At 32.9% G+C, this 14,019-nt stretch overlaps 1 protein-coding gene across 1 annotated transcript in view; it reads right to left on the bottom strand.

Moving 5' to 3' along the window:
• The window catches only part of LOC115975116 (protein NRT1/ PTR FAMILY 5.10-like), a 10,180-nt gene extending 2,059 nt beyond the window's left edge, over positions 1-8,121 (bottom strand). Inside the window, exons 1-2 of the mRNA XM_031095769.1 lie at positions 7,594-8,121; positions 1,371-2,017 (exon numbers count right to left, since the gene is read on the bottom strand). Of these exons, the coding sequence (XP_030951629.1) occupies positions 1,371-2,017; positions 7,594-8,060 (1,114 nt within the window). The 5' untranslated portion in view covers positions 8,061-8,121. The remainder of the gene's footprint in view (positions 1-1,370; positions 2,018-7,593) is intronic.
• Between the last annotated feature and the right edge of the window lie 5,898 nt (positions 8,122-14,019).

Raw genomic sequence — 14,019 nt, 5'->3', positions numbered from 1 at the left:
CAGGGGCGTAGCCAGGATTTTTTATATGGGGGGGCCGATTTTTGACAACGATAATTATCATTGTTGTATGGACAGTCTATATTTTTAGGTTGATATGGATCTCCTTTGAGATAAACTCGTCAGATTCATCTTATTTATTAATAGGAAATTCACATATTTGTTTACGTGATCCTGGATCACAATCTATCTCTTCAGATTGAATTCTTGAATATTTGGAAGGGTGTTTATTAGGCATTGAAGTATCAACATTTATATCTATAACCACATTTGTTTCTACAACCATAGGTGTCCTAAATTCTAAATTGCTAACATCTTTTTTCTTAAAGAATGCATCAATTGTTTTTCGTTTGCTCATAATTCTTTAAGTTTTAAGAATATAACTCAAAAATTAACCTGAAAAAAACTTAAAAAATAAACTCTTAATTAGAAATTTTTACTTAATTATATGAATGTTATTCGTACTTAAGAAAAAAAAAAATTCCACTGTAATTTAAATAGTCAACCTATCATCATTCCTATTATTAATTATATGGATGTTATTCATACCTCCCCATGCCTTCAATCATATATTTCTCTAAAAATCTATGAAAAATTAAAGTGCATGTAAATATTTAAGTAAGCGTATATAGTTGAGAAGAAGAAAAAAAAAAACACTAAAAAAAGAGATGAAGGTGTGCTGAAGAAAGAAAAGAAAACTGAAAACTTATCCTCTGAATGATTTATTTTAAGAAAGCAAGAAGAAAGAAAATAATGGTCAAGTTTTTTTTTTTTGGATCGTGAGGACTGAGTTTGAAAGGAGGGCTAAGCTGAGGTTTTGTTTTGTTTGGGGGCTGCTGGTACTAGTGGAGTGGGCGGTGGCGTGTACACTGAAGACAAGAAGAGAAATGATATGTCTACAATATTTTTATAACATTTTTACAACAAATTCTAAGTGGCAAGTTGTTATTGATTGTTATTGTTGGAGCAAAAAAGTAATCTTAGTGTTAGATTCAAATTTGAACCAATAATAACTAACCACTTATGATTTGTAAAAATACTGTAAAAATTTTGTAGATGTAGCAACTCTCTAAAAAAATAGCAAAAGAAAGGGTTCTAATTTTGAGATTGAGAATGGGTGATAAAATGTTAATTTGTTGAGTAGTGCCTTTGGGTATTTAAATATAAGGGGCTATGTTTTGTTTTATTAGAAGATAAAAGAAGCCTACAATTGAAACTAAAGCTGCTTGGGTCTGGGAGTGAAATGAACAGAAAAGGGAGGGGGGGCCGGATGTAAATAATTGGGGGGGCCCAATTAAAATTTCAATATAACCTGCTGGACTTTTTTTTTTTTGCAGGGGCCACGGCCCCCCCAAGGGGCAACGTGGCTCCGCCCCTGGAGACAAGGAGGCTGCTTAATAAGCTGCCCAAACCGAGAATACTTTGATAAAGGGCAATACCCACACTCCTTAATTCAATTGGGACTTGATCATAGAAGAACTCTTGCAAACCAACCAAGGTGAAAACATCAGCAATTCCTGACAAGACATATTGAGGAACCAACCACCACACACTCATTGGAATAGTCACATTTGGCTTATCAACCAACCCAAATTCTTTAGCAGTACTAAGCCTTTTTATTTCAACTAGAGCCGCAACTACCATGCAAGTTGCAGATAAAAGCATCCCAATTCCAATTCTCTGTAGCATTGTGATGCCAGAGGGTTTAGCAGTGAAAGCTCTTGCTATAGGAACAAAAATAAGGTCATATATAGGAATGAAAAGAACAATGGCTAGGCTAATAAAGAATTGTAATGAAGCTGCTGGTATCTTAAAGCCAGGAAAAAGTGTTCTGTCTAGGGTAGCCCCTTGTTCGGTAAAAAAAGTTGAGTGCTGTGCATATACTATTGCGTATACCAAGCTCGTAGCCCATATTGGAAAAAGCCTAAGCACTGCCTTTGCTTCTTCAACCTCACTAATAGTACAAACCTTACCTTCTTCTTTATGACGGTCTACAGACAACAAGGCTTTGTTAAGAAACCTACCACATTAGAAGACACAAATTGCCATGTAAGATAACTTTTGGTCAAAGTATGCAATTCAAAACATCTTATTAGTTTAGTAAATGAAATGAGCAATTCAAAACCTTTTATTATAGTATATTTGCATAATTGCATTTAAGACCAAAATAAGCTATATCGAAAAGTTGGTGGACCTTCACACACTTAAAACTCCCATACTCGCATCACTCTTAAAGTCTTAATGAAGGGACTCTCACTTTCAAATGAAAATAGAATGGAATCAAGAAAAACTCTTTTGTATTATTATTTCTTTTCTTCACTCTTAGGGTGTATTTGGATACTGTTTATTTTGTTGAAAACTGAAAACAGAAAATACTATAGCAAAATAATTTCTAAATGTGTGTATAGTGCAAAAGCATGAAACGCTCTTTTCAAAAAAAAAAAAAAAAAAAAAAGAAGCCAAAACGCAAATGCTCAACGTTATCATCAGTATCCAAACGGATACTTAGTTACAAATAGACAGATATTTGGGCCATATATACTACACCATATAACTTTCAACTTTGATTACATTTATTATATAAAGTCACTACATTTATAAACTTTCAGCTTAACATCGGGAGATTTCTCACATGTATTGACTCTTTTTTTTTTTTTTTTTTTTTTTTGAGGGGGGACTCAATTGTTATTTAATTCATAAAAGTAGTGTTATTAATGAGAATTTAGTTAAAACAAGTAAACTTCTAACATCCCCTGGTCACTCCAAGGCTAGTATTTGTAAAGTGTCTTATTTGAGTGGCTTGGTGTGTATATCTAAAACCTTGATCATGTAACATCACGAACTCAAGTTGAACTTTGTTTTTGTCAATACATTCTCGAATAAATTGATATATGGTATCAATTTTTCTTACTTCTATTTTGAAACAAGGCAAAATTTGCCAAACAGAATAATATTGGGAAAATTTTAGGCGGATGGCATGCATTTAAAGTTTATTAGTTAGTTGGACTCTTTTTTGGAAATCGAGTACGGCAAAATTGATTTCCAACCAAAATTGAGTTTACTATACTCGACTTCCTTTTTTATCCATCTCAGAGCAAATTCTCAGTAGGAAATCGAGTATATTAAACTCGATTTTGGCGATTTTGGCTAGAACTCGATTTTGCTATACTCGATTTCCAAAAAACAATCTAACTAACTAATAAACTTTGAACGCATGCCATTCGCCTAAATTTTTTTCAGAATCATACTGTTTGGCAAATTTTGCCTTGAAACAATAGCTTATTTACAATAGAGAGCATTGACTTATAGTCCACAAATATCTTTATGGCTACTACTTGCAGCAAATGCAACTCCTTTAATAATTTCTGACCCAAAACCCATGACAAACACTAGATGTTGTAGCAACATACCCAACTTGACAAGAATGTTATAATTAGTTACTTCTTGGAAGTCCATGTGAATGTAGTATCATGTATCACCCACATATGTGTGTGTGTGTGTGTATATATAATTAGTTACTTCTTGGAAATCCATGTGAATGTTGAACATCTCTTGATCCGATACATGAACATATGTGCAATGTTCCCTAGAACAAGTAAATGTGAAATCGTTGGCTTCTTTCACTTTAAGCGTGTTTTCGGGATTTTCCTCCTACATTCTTGTTGTGGACATTTTTACGACAAAGACCAAAATTCAAGAATAGGCCCAAAACTATCCTTAGGTTCTTTAGAAGTGATTATTTGTGAAAATTCAAACCCAAAATTCTAAATGTGAGATGAAAAGCTAATAGTGCTTTAACAAGAGATAAATCAAAATTACAATAACAAAAATGCATAAAATATACTTAGAACTTTAGGTTTGAAATTTTGACCCACCAACAACAAGAAGAGGAAACTAAGAAAGGTTGTGAGAGAGAGAGAGAGAGAGAGAGAGAGAGGGAGCTTCCTCTGTACCAATATTTCCACCCCCTAAGTTTCAGAATGATAAGAATCTATGCTAACTGAGACTTTTGTTTTAAAGTTTCAGCTCCAAGGGTAAAACGTGATTAGTCATTTTTTAGCTGATGAGATGCCTTTTATATTGAGTTTGGAGTGCTACTAATGACTAGTTTTTGGGTAGGGAAAGAGACTTTGGAACTCCTAGGTACTATTTCCATGATTTGGTGTAGGTTTCTTTATGCTTAGGAAATGAGTTGGTTCCTTTTTACATAATTATTGGAATAAAGTTGCTTATTCTAAGTTGTTGTTTCCTAGTCATTGCAGGCTCTTGGTAGTTGCATTTGATGGCTATAATAGGTTGAGGTAATAAGATTGGAGTCAATTGTGTTTTTTGGGTGGAAAAGAGAGCAGGGCAAAAAACTTGGGCCACAAACAGCTAGAGCATAAGACCTGTCCTTAACTCGCTTGGTAGCACACATGAGTTGGGCTCATGCAAAAGGTTCAAAAGGAATCGAGCCATATCCTCCAAACCACATTCCCTTAATTTTCCCAATATGTCACATGGGCTTGTGTCATGCTTAAAAAAAATAAATAAATACATGAGCTAGGCCCACAAAGTGGTCAGGTTCGATTGAATCTGGCTTGTAGAAAATGTGTCGCGAAAACATCCACCAACAACTCTTTATGGGACATTGGTCGGACAAAGAAACTGCACAGAAAATAGAATCTCCCCAAAGTTCTTTGTACATTCTCTTACTCTTCAAAATTCTCCTATCGATATTAAAAATGGAATGATTCTTTCTTTCAACTACATCATTTGATTGTGATGATCAAGAGAATGTTATAGGGTAGTGAAGCTTATTTTTGTCATAAAATTCTTTAAATTCATGTGAATTTGCCTCCTCTATTAATCTCAAGGCCTTAAATGCTCCAAACACCTCATGTATCTTTGGAGATTCTCAATTTTTTTTCATATAAATGTTTTAAATTTCTTAAATGGTCCAAACACCCTATGTTTCTATTCAAAACAATAAACCAACATTTTTCGACTAAAATCATCAATAAAAGAGAACAAAATAGTTATTTCTTACCAAATGATAACAATATGATCAATCTACGTACATACATCAGTATGAACAAGCTATGATAGCTTGGTTATTCTCGTCGTAGCATCTTTTAGAAATTTCTTTCCTACTTGCTTGCCAACAAGACATCCTTCATTGAACTAGTCAAGATGTTCAATGGAAAGTGATGCTCTTAATTACCATCTTATTTTCCAACAATTAGATGCCTCAATCTAAAATGCCAAACTATGAGGAATCTCTATATCTAGCCCTTAAACATTTAGTGACATCAACTTGAATGTTTAATTAGAAGACTATTTCTTGCCATAGGTACCTTGGCTATTACATTGTTTCAACGGTACCTCATCAAGCACGTACAGTCTTTCAAGTGATTTTCATAGTCTTTATCAAGGAGTTTTCCCAAGCTCAAAATGTTATTTTTCATTCTAGGCACATAACAGACATCATAAATACATTGATAATCTCCATTATTTAGATGAATAAAAAATTTTATCTTTCCCTTTGAATAGAACATGGGACAAATCACCAAATGTAACATTGACAGTCACCAATTCATCAAGCTCCAAAAACATCTTTTTACTCTCACACATTCATCAAGATACCCCACATTCTTCTCTTCTTTTTATTCTCTTTTATATCCTAACAACAAATTCAACTGTTTCGTTTTAATCTTCAACAGAGTTGGCTTTCTCCTCAATATTTTCAATAGCGTTTCTACATTTAGGACAATAATGTTTGAATCTTTGGCAATTATAACATTTAACATTTGTTTTGTCAAACCTTCTTTTTTATGGCCTTGAGAAACGTCCTCTTTGTCACTCTCTTGTGGCTTGTGAGTATTGACTTCTCACATAGTCATTAGAAGATCGCAACAACCATTCCTTCCTTTGGATCCTTTTCCTTGACCAATGTCTTGACCTTCTTTGAGTACTTTCATGACATCCTTTCTCATTCAGGGTAAGATTGTATTATTTAATAGGCTCTAAAGTCTCTTGCTTCTTATTGTTAAACCTTTCTTCATGGGCTTGTAAAGATCCGATGAGTTGGTCAAATGATCAAAGCATTTTCTTTACCATATAGGCATCATCCAATTTCTCAACACTTATTTTTAACTGATTTTACAATAGCTATCAACCTTGAAAAATAATGCGCAACTAATTAGGATTCTTTTATGCATAAGGTCTCCAACTCATCTCTCAACGTTTGAAGGCGAGCATTCTTATCTAGTTAACCTTATTAACTCCCTTCAAAGAGTTTGAAGAATCTCCCATGATTTTTTGGATGATGTTGCATTTATAACTTTCTCAAATATGGTTTCATCTAAATCATGATAGATCAACGTTAGATCTTATTGATCTTTCTTTAGAGTCTTATGCAAAGTTTCCTTCTAATTTTGAGTCAAAGATGCTTCATCTTGTAACTACATATATATTTCTTCACTATCTTCCATGTGTCTTGAGATCTCAGTAATGCTTTAAGTTAGAAACTGCGATTTTATTCAATCCAATCAAATCCGCATAAATTGGAATATCACAATCTCTCAGGGTATTACAATCTCTCTCCCTTAAATTCTTGACATCCTCATCAGTGCCCACGTTGTGCTGCAATGACCTTAAGTCACATTGAGTCATAAAAACATCTGTAGCAACCCAAGGAAAAGTAATAGTCACATTTGCACTATACCTTAAAAAGACTAAGCTAGTCATAATTAAGAATTCTTGTAGTTGGTAATAAATTTTAAATCAACCCATATATGCCTAATTTGATACTCATCACACACTCCTATAACACACACTCAATCAATATAATCAACCTAGGGCATCAAAGTGTGTTTCCTTTTTCAAGGGCTAAGGTTGAGTTTGGATTGCATTGAAATTATTTCTCTCCCTGCGTTTGATGTTTTTTTGTGGGTCCCGTGCACTATTCACAAGACCCACGAGTACGAATTTCAGCAAATCTAACTTTAAAACTGGTCCCATGGCACCATTCACATATTTAAAAATTATTTCGCTATAGTGTTTTCAGTTTTCAGTAATAGGCGATATCCAAACAGACTCTAAGTAGAACATCTTTTTGTCATAGCAAAGTGTTATAGCCTACAAGGATGTAAGGGTCCTACGTACAGTAAGGAACCGCAATTACCTTCTAGGATTTTATTCTATAATCGTCTGATCAAAGTTCCATGGTAATGTAATAATGCATTATGTAGCATCTGCATATACAATGTATGCAGTCGTCCTTATAAATGATAATTCAAATAATAATCTGTGGTAGTCTATTAATTTTGACTTGATCTATGTTCTTATCTTAATAAATGGATGGATTTCAGTTCTTGAATTTTTTTTATAAAAAATATGTTCTTATTTCTTAAGAAATTTAAGGAATGATAAGTTGAGTAGTAGTTTTAATAGGATATGTGAATACCAGTTGAAAATTTGTAAAGTGCAAGACTGTAGGGTCTTGTGGCCTACCAAAGCAGACTACACTTCATTGAGCTTTATGCTTTCCTATTACCCTTTCTTTCTAATGTATCAATAAGTATAAGATGATAAATTGATAATCATTTCTCTTACTTGAATTGTTCAGAGCTATGGTGTGACGTTCCACAAGCTTCCTCTTCAATAGCTATTGCCGAACGGGTAGTATGACAATTCCTAATTGCGGCAACAAACACTCCACCAATTCTCACAAATGTGCTTGTCTCATTCCTTTTGATACAGTACCTGTAAGTCCTAGTTCCAAGCAAGAAGATAACCAGTGCAATTATCATCAAAATGCAAGGGATTCCGAATCCTAGGCCCCAACTAAGGTTGTCTTGTATATAACTTAAGGCCAAAACTGCTACCGCGGAACTCCCACATACTCCAAGAAACCACCAATTAAAGAATGAGCTTTTGGCATTCCGCTCCTCTGGATCTTCTCCATCAAATTGATCGGCTCCAAAAGCCTGAATGCAGGGCTTGTGTCCTCCTTGTGCAACCGCTACTAGATATAGAGAGAAGAAGAATAAAATCACTATAAGCTTAGGACAACATGACATAGATTTGCTGGTGTCAACGTAATCAGTGAGAGAAGGAAGCACAGCCGATAGGGTCAACAAGCCTAGTCCCCGTGATTCATTTTGGTCCATGTCAAAGATTATCGTCAAAACATCATAGAAGTTTAAAGTATAATGTTGAAACAGTCGTGCATTACCAATAAAAATATAGATTTTAGTATGAACACTCTAAAGTGTTAAAATAGTATTCTTGTCTGCATGATCGAAATGGACTCTACACAGATTGTTCTAACTTGTAATCCTGAGTTGGCTTGAACTATGGACCATGCTAGTAAAAATCACGGTTGAACTTTTATGAATCAACTGTGACTGTTATATATTTATTATATTTGGTCAAAATATATTGTTGATCTCTAAACTTTTTTTGTTTTGGTTAAAAATCTGTAAACTTTAACCATGAGAATTTTAATCTTTGAAGTTTAAAGTGATCACTTTTAGTTCCTAACAAACATGAAATCATTGGTTTTAGTCCCTAATGTGTCTAATAGGCTAAAGGCTAAAGTATATGGATTGACCGTATATTTTGCCCATTATAATATAATTTTTTATATTTATATTAGTAAGAATTGGGGTTGGGATACTCCACTTGAGGCACTAGTCTATATATATATATATATAAGCTAAAACTCAGAAAAAATCCAATTAAATTTTAATTGGATTCTCAATTTTGTACCACATGTCGCATTTAATTTTTAATTTTGTGCCACGTCAATTGTTGAGTGTAAAAATTGAAGAGTCCAAAACTCCAAATTTAGTTTGATTCTAAATTGGATTTCAATTGGAGTCCAATTTTCTGCCATTTGTCTAAGTTTGTAATTTTTCTGATAAGTGAATTATTAGATGCAAAAATCGAAGAGTCTAAAACCAATTAAATTCTAAATCATATAAATATATATGTATATGTATATATATATATATATAAAAACTAATGAGAAATTATTACATATTTTAAAAATGTATGATTTGAACATTTTCCAAAAAAAAAAAGTATAATTTGAATTATATAATTGTGATTTTTTTAAATTGTAACCATGCATATACACAAGGTTACACACTGATCATATATTTAAAAACAAAGTTAAGAAACAATTCAATTAAATTATATATTAGAATCCAGTTTTGTGCCACTTGTCCGATTTTAATTTTGCTGCAAGTTGTAAAAGCCAAGGAGTTTAACATTAATGAACCATAAAATTATCTCATCAAAATATTGTGTCCAAATTATCTCATCAAAATTTTGTGTCCAATTCATTGAACCCCAACCAGCTCTTCATTTCCGTTCAGTTGCCACTAGAGAAAAGGAAACAAAAGGAAAAGGAATCATCAACAGTGTATAGAAATAGGGAAAAGGAAAGAAGGGTAAAAAGATGGCGGAAAATGATAGACCATTCTCAAAGTTTGGTGAATGGGATGTCAATGACCCAGCCTCACTCACAGTAATCTTCAACAAAGCTTGGAACGAGAAAATGACCGGTGGAAACAAAGCTTGGCTCACTACCAAAAAGGATGACTCAAAATATAATCACAGAGAGGTTATTAGAAACCCTCCCTCTGTGAGTTGCAATCTTACAGAGTTCTTATATCGGCTTCCACTCTGATTTGTTTAGAACCTTTTTCATGTTAATGCTTTCAGCCTTTTTCTGTTTCACACAGCCATTCCATGCTACTCCATCAATTGAGACTATAAAGAATTATTTTATATTTTAGTTTGAAACTAAGGGTTTTTTAGGATAATAAGTGGTAGAGAAAATGCCTCAAGCCAATGACCGAGGACCTTGATTCGCAGTTAAAAAAAAAAAAAGAAACAAGACGATTGTGTTAGGTTGACAAAATAAAATACTCATCTGAACCTTCATTATCATAAAATGCTCCAGTACTTAGAACTGTTTTTGATCATATATGGGTATCACATTTGGCATAAAGGTATTAAATTTACACTATATAATTCACTATTTCTTGAGTTGCGGCCAAGATACAGTTGATATTTCATATTTCACAAAACATACGTCTCGCTTTCTTCAAGATGCTCAAGCACGGTACATGTGTGTATGTGTGTTTACATCAGGGACGAACCCAGAATTTCAAGCTGGGGGGGCCGGAAATAAACGAAAAGAAAAAAATTCAAATACACATCCATATAGTCACTGGCGGAGCCAAGAAATTTTCTTAGGAGGAGCAAGTTAGTTATGCCTACATTATATTAATAGGTTAAGCCTATGTTGGCTCAAAATGCAAAACACACAAGTTAATTTGGCCCAAATTGTGGCCAAAATTAAATTACTTTATTTCATAAACTAACTTTAAGTAAACTTGTGCCTACATTTTTTTCACTGTACTAAATTTTTTGTACTTAGGTTAATAGGTTTGAACTTACCTTTTTACATTTTAGAGCTTTTCTAAGGAGTTACATCTAATGTTTCAGCATTTAGGATAAAAAATTGATTAATAGGTATGAAATTTTGAAGATTTATACAATAATTTTTGTTAAAAAAAGTGTGAACAATGAAGTGCAAATTACTATTTAAGTGCAATTAGATCAAATCAAACAATTAAACAATTATTTGTCCTCCTACTATTATCAGATATAAAGAGATAATCTAATATTCTAATATAAACCACATTATTATATATTATTATTATTATTATTATTATTATTATTAATTGTAGTGTACTGTGTAAAGAACATTAAATCACCGAAACAAAAGTAATATACCTTATTATAAATAAAAAAATAAAGAAAGACAAAAGTATTATATGTGAAATGTTGTACAGCTGTACATCACTTCATTACTCAGTCTAGAAGCTTTCTAGACGGTCAAAGTGAACTGCTTCAACGGTTTTGGAGTCTTGCTGTGCTGGGTTTTCTTTTCTTTTCTTTTCTTTTTTACATTTTATTTTTTTAAGGTTTTCATGGCTTTTGAAAACTACTGGGCTGGCCGACTGGGGGGCCTGAGCTAAAAACCAAGGGGGGCCCAAGCTAAAAACCAAGGGGCCCAAGCCTTTTTTTTGAAAATTTTACTTACTAATTTTTTTTTTTTTTTTGGACCCAGGGGGGGCCCGAGCCCCCTTTGGCCCCTTCCTGGGTCCGTCCCTGGTTTACATGTGACAATGATATATACATACATGAAAAAATGATATAAATATAGATATATAATATATAAAGACACCACCGAGCCTGATGGCCCAAGTGGTACCTAGTCATGCTAGTGACTTTTAACTCAAGGATTTTATTCCTTGCATAAACACTTACCCAGCAAAAAAAAAAAAATATATATATATATATATATATAAAGACGTGAAAATGATACCATATAAATATATATACCATCATTGCCTAAAGATACTACTTTTTAGGGCCCAGCTCTTTCAATTCTTTCGGTATAAGCACATGAGTTTTTATATTTCAGTTTCTTTTTTTTCTATTTTTCTTTTTTTTATAAGATATATTTCAGTTTCTAAAAACACACACGTTGTGAAATAGACGTTCCATTGTCTAAAACTTCCTAAATGGAACAAGGCCTATGATAATAATAAAATATAAAATATAATTTATATTTATATTTATATTTATTAAATTATTTTTTAAAGTGGTATATATATTATAAATTTTTATTGGAAATTTAAATAAAATTGAAAAAGTAATCAAATCTTAACAAGAATATTTGACAAATTTGTTACTAACAACAAATAAATAAATGGTAAAAATCTCACAAGTGAGTAAAAGTTTCAAAATGAGTTTGAACATAATGAGATAGTAAAATATAAAAATAACAATGAAAATAATTATAATTATAATTATAAGCAAACATGTAATACACATAACAAAATTTTTAAAAAAAAAAATCGAAGAAAATGAAAAATGCTAATAACATATATTCCAACCCAAAAAAAATATTGAAAAAAAAACCTCAATTAAAATTATTGCATCGAGCAACATATTGCTATTATCACCTCCAAGTAGGATTCAGAGTCGAAAATGGAAAGCAAATAATATAAGAGGGATAACAATTTTTTCCCACCCCACTCTGCTTTACCTCGCTTGGATTTTCCCCTCCCTACAAAGATGGTGAGGCAAGAATAGATGGTGAGGCAAGAATAGCTTAGGCTTTCTAGCCCTGCACCGCTCTATATTAGTGTTAAAAGAATTAATTTGTATTTCCAAGTATTTAAATCAAGGAAGTCAGTTTCGTAGGCCGAAATTTTCCGTTTTGGCACCTTCACAGCAGTGGCGGCGCCACGAACAGGTCAGGGTGTTCCCAGGAACACCCTGACCTGAAAAAAATTAAAAAAAAAAAAAAAAATTTATATTTAATCTATGCTAGGAACGCCCTCATCCCAAAATTAGGAACACCCTGAATCAAAAAATTAGGAATACCCTCAAATAAAATAATTAAAAAAAAAAATTATCTGTCCTACTTTCAAGCCAAAAAAAAAAAAAAAAAACCCAAAAAAAATTTTGAACTAAAATCTAAAAAAAAAAAAAAAAATTTGTTAACAGAACCAAGCCCACTGCCCACGGCAAGCCAAGCCCACGGCAAACCCGGAAAGCCCAACATAATACGGAGGAGTACAAAACCCATGAATTCTCACCCAAAAAAAAAAAAAAAAAAAAAAAAAAAAAAAAAAAACAGAGCAAATCAGAAATCAAACCACGGTCACGTCGTTGGCAGAGATCAAGACAGACAGTCTATACTCTATACAAGGCAAAAATAAATCAAACCCCATTACCCAACACTGCAATACAGAGGCGTTTATCAAAAAAAAAAAAAGAAACCAAATACAGAGCAAAAGAGAAACAAAATACAGAGCAAAAAACAAACCCCAAACCCAGAGCAAACCAAACCCACGGTGGCGCCGCCACTGCTAGCAGGCGCAGCTCGCTCCGTGACCTCCGCCGCTCCTCGGCTAGTCGTCGTCGCTCGTCTCCCGCCGTCGTCGCTCGTCGCTGGCCCGTCGTCGCAGATCAGAACGGTCTCACCGTCTCAGCTGTTCCGTCGCCGTCACTTGCCCGTCGCCAGTCGGCCTCAAGGTATTTCTCCCCCTTTTTCTCTCTGACTCTCTCTCTCTCTCTCTCTCACACTGAAATGAAAACCATGAAACGATGAAATGCAAAATCTGATGCCTCTCTCTCTTTTTATTCAGCCTTTAAGTCATTAACTCTCTCTCTCTCTTTTGAAATTTGAACTGGAATAATGTGATTGGCTGGCTGTGCTGAAACGTTACTCTTCTTTTGTTTTTTTTTTTTTTTTTTTTTTTTTTTTTTTTTTTTTTTTTTTTTTTTTTTTTTTTTCGGGAACCAATCTTTACTTTTAACTTTATTTTGTTTTTTTGTCTGTTTTTTTGGCTTTATTTTATAGCTTTATTCGTTTGCTTTTGTCTGTTAGGCAGTGACTCAGTGTGTTGCTGATTAATAATATGTATTGTGATTGTGAAATTTTCTGATTGGCAGGTTGTGATTGGGTGATGATTTGTGCTTGTCTGTTGAGTGGGGTAGGGATAAATGGGCTGATGGACAGTGGGCACATGGGACCGGGTAGTAAATGATAATTAAAGCAGTGTAATGTGTTGCACATTACACTGCTTTTATTATGCTGCACATGAGATGTATAATGTTTAGTTCTTTTAGTGTAATGTGCACAAAAAACTAAACAATATAACAAATTAAAGTAATATAATTAATAACAAATAAATTAAAGTAATATAGTTTATTGTTACGCTAAACAATAATAATTAAAACAGTATAATTAATCAATGCATTATAAAAGACAAATAAATTGAATTATGTTAGGTTAAATAATAATTAATAATTTTATAATTAATGAAACAATAATGTAACAAATTATAGTTTATAAAAAACAAACAAATTAATAAAACAACTAAACAACAATAATTAATAATTTTATTAATATTTCAAATAAACTTATAGTTTTTTGTTTATTCT

Source organism: Quercus lobata, chromosome 2 (genome assembly GCF_001633185.2).
Source record: "Quercus lobata isolate SW786 chromosome 2, ValleyOak3.0 Primary Assembly, whole genome shotgun sequence".
NCBI lineage: Eukaryota > Viridiplantae > Streptophyta > Magnoliopsida > Fagales > Fagaceae > Quercus > Quercus lobata.
This window is presented reverse-complemented; position numbering and strand designations above follow the sequence as displayed.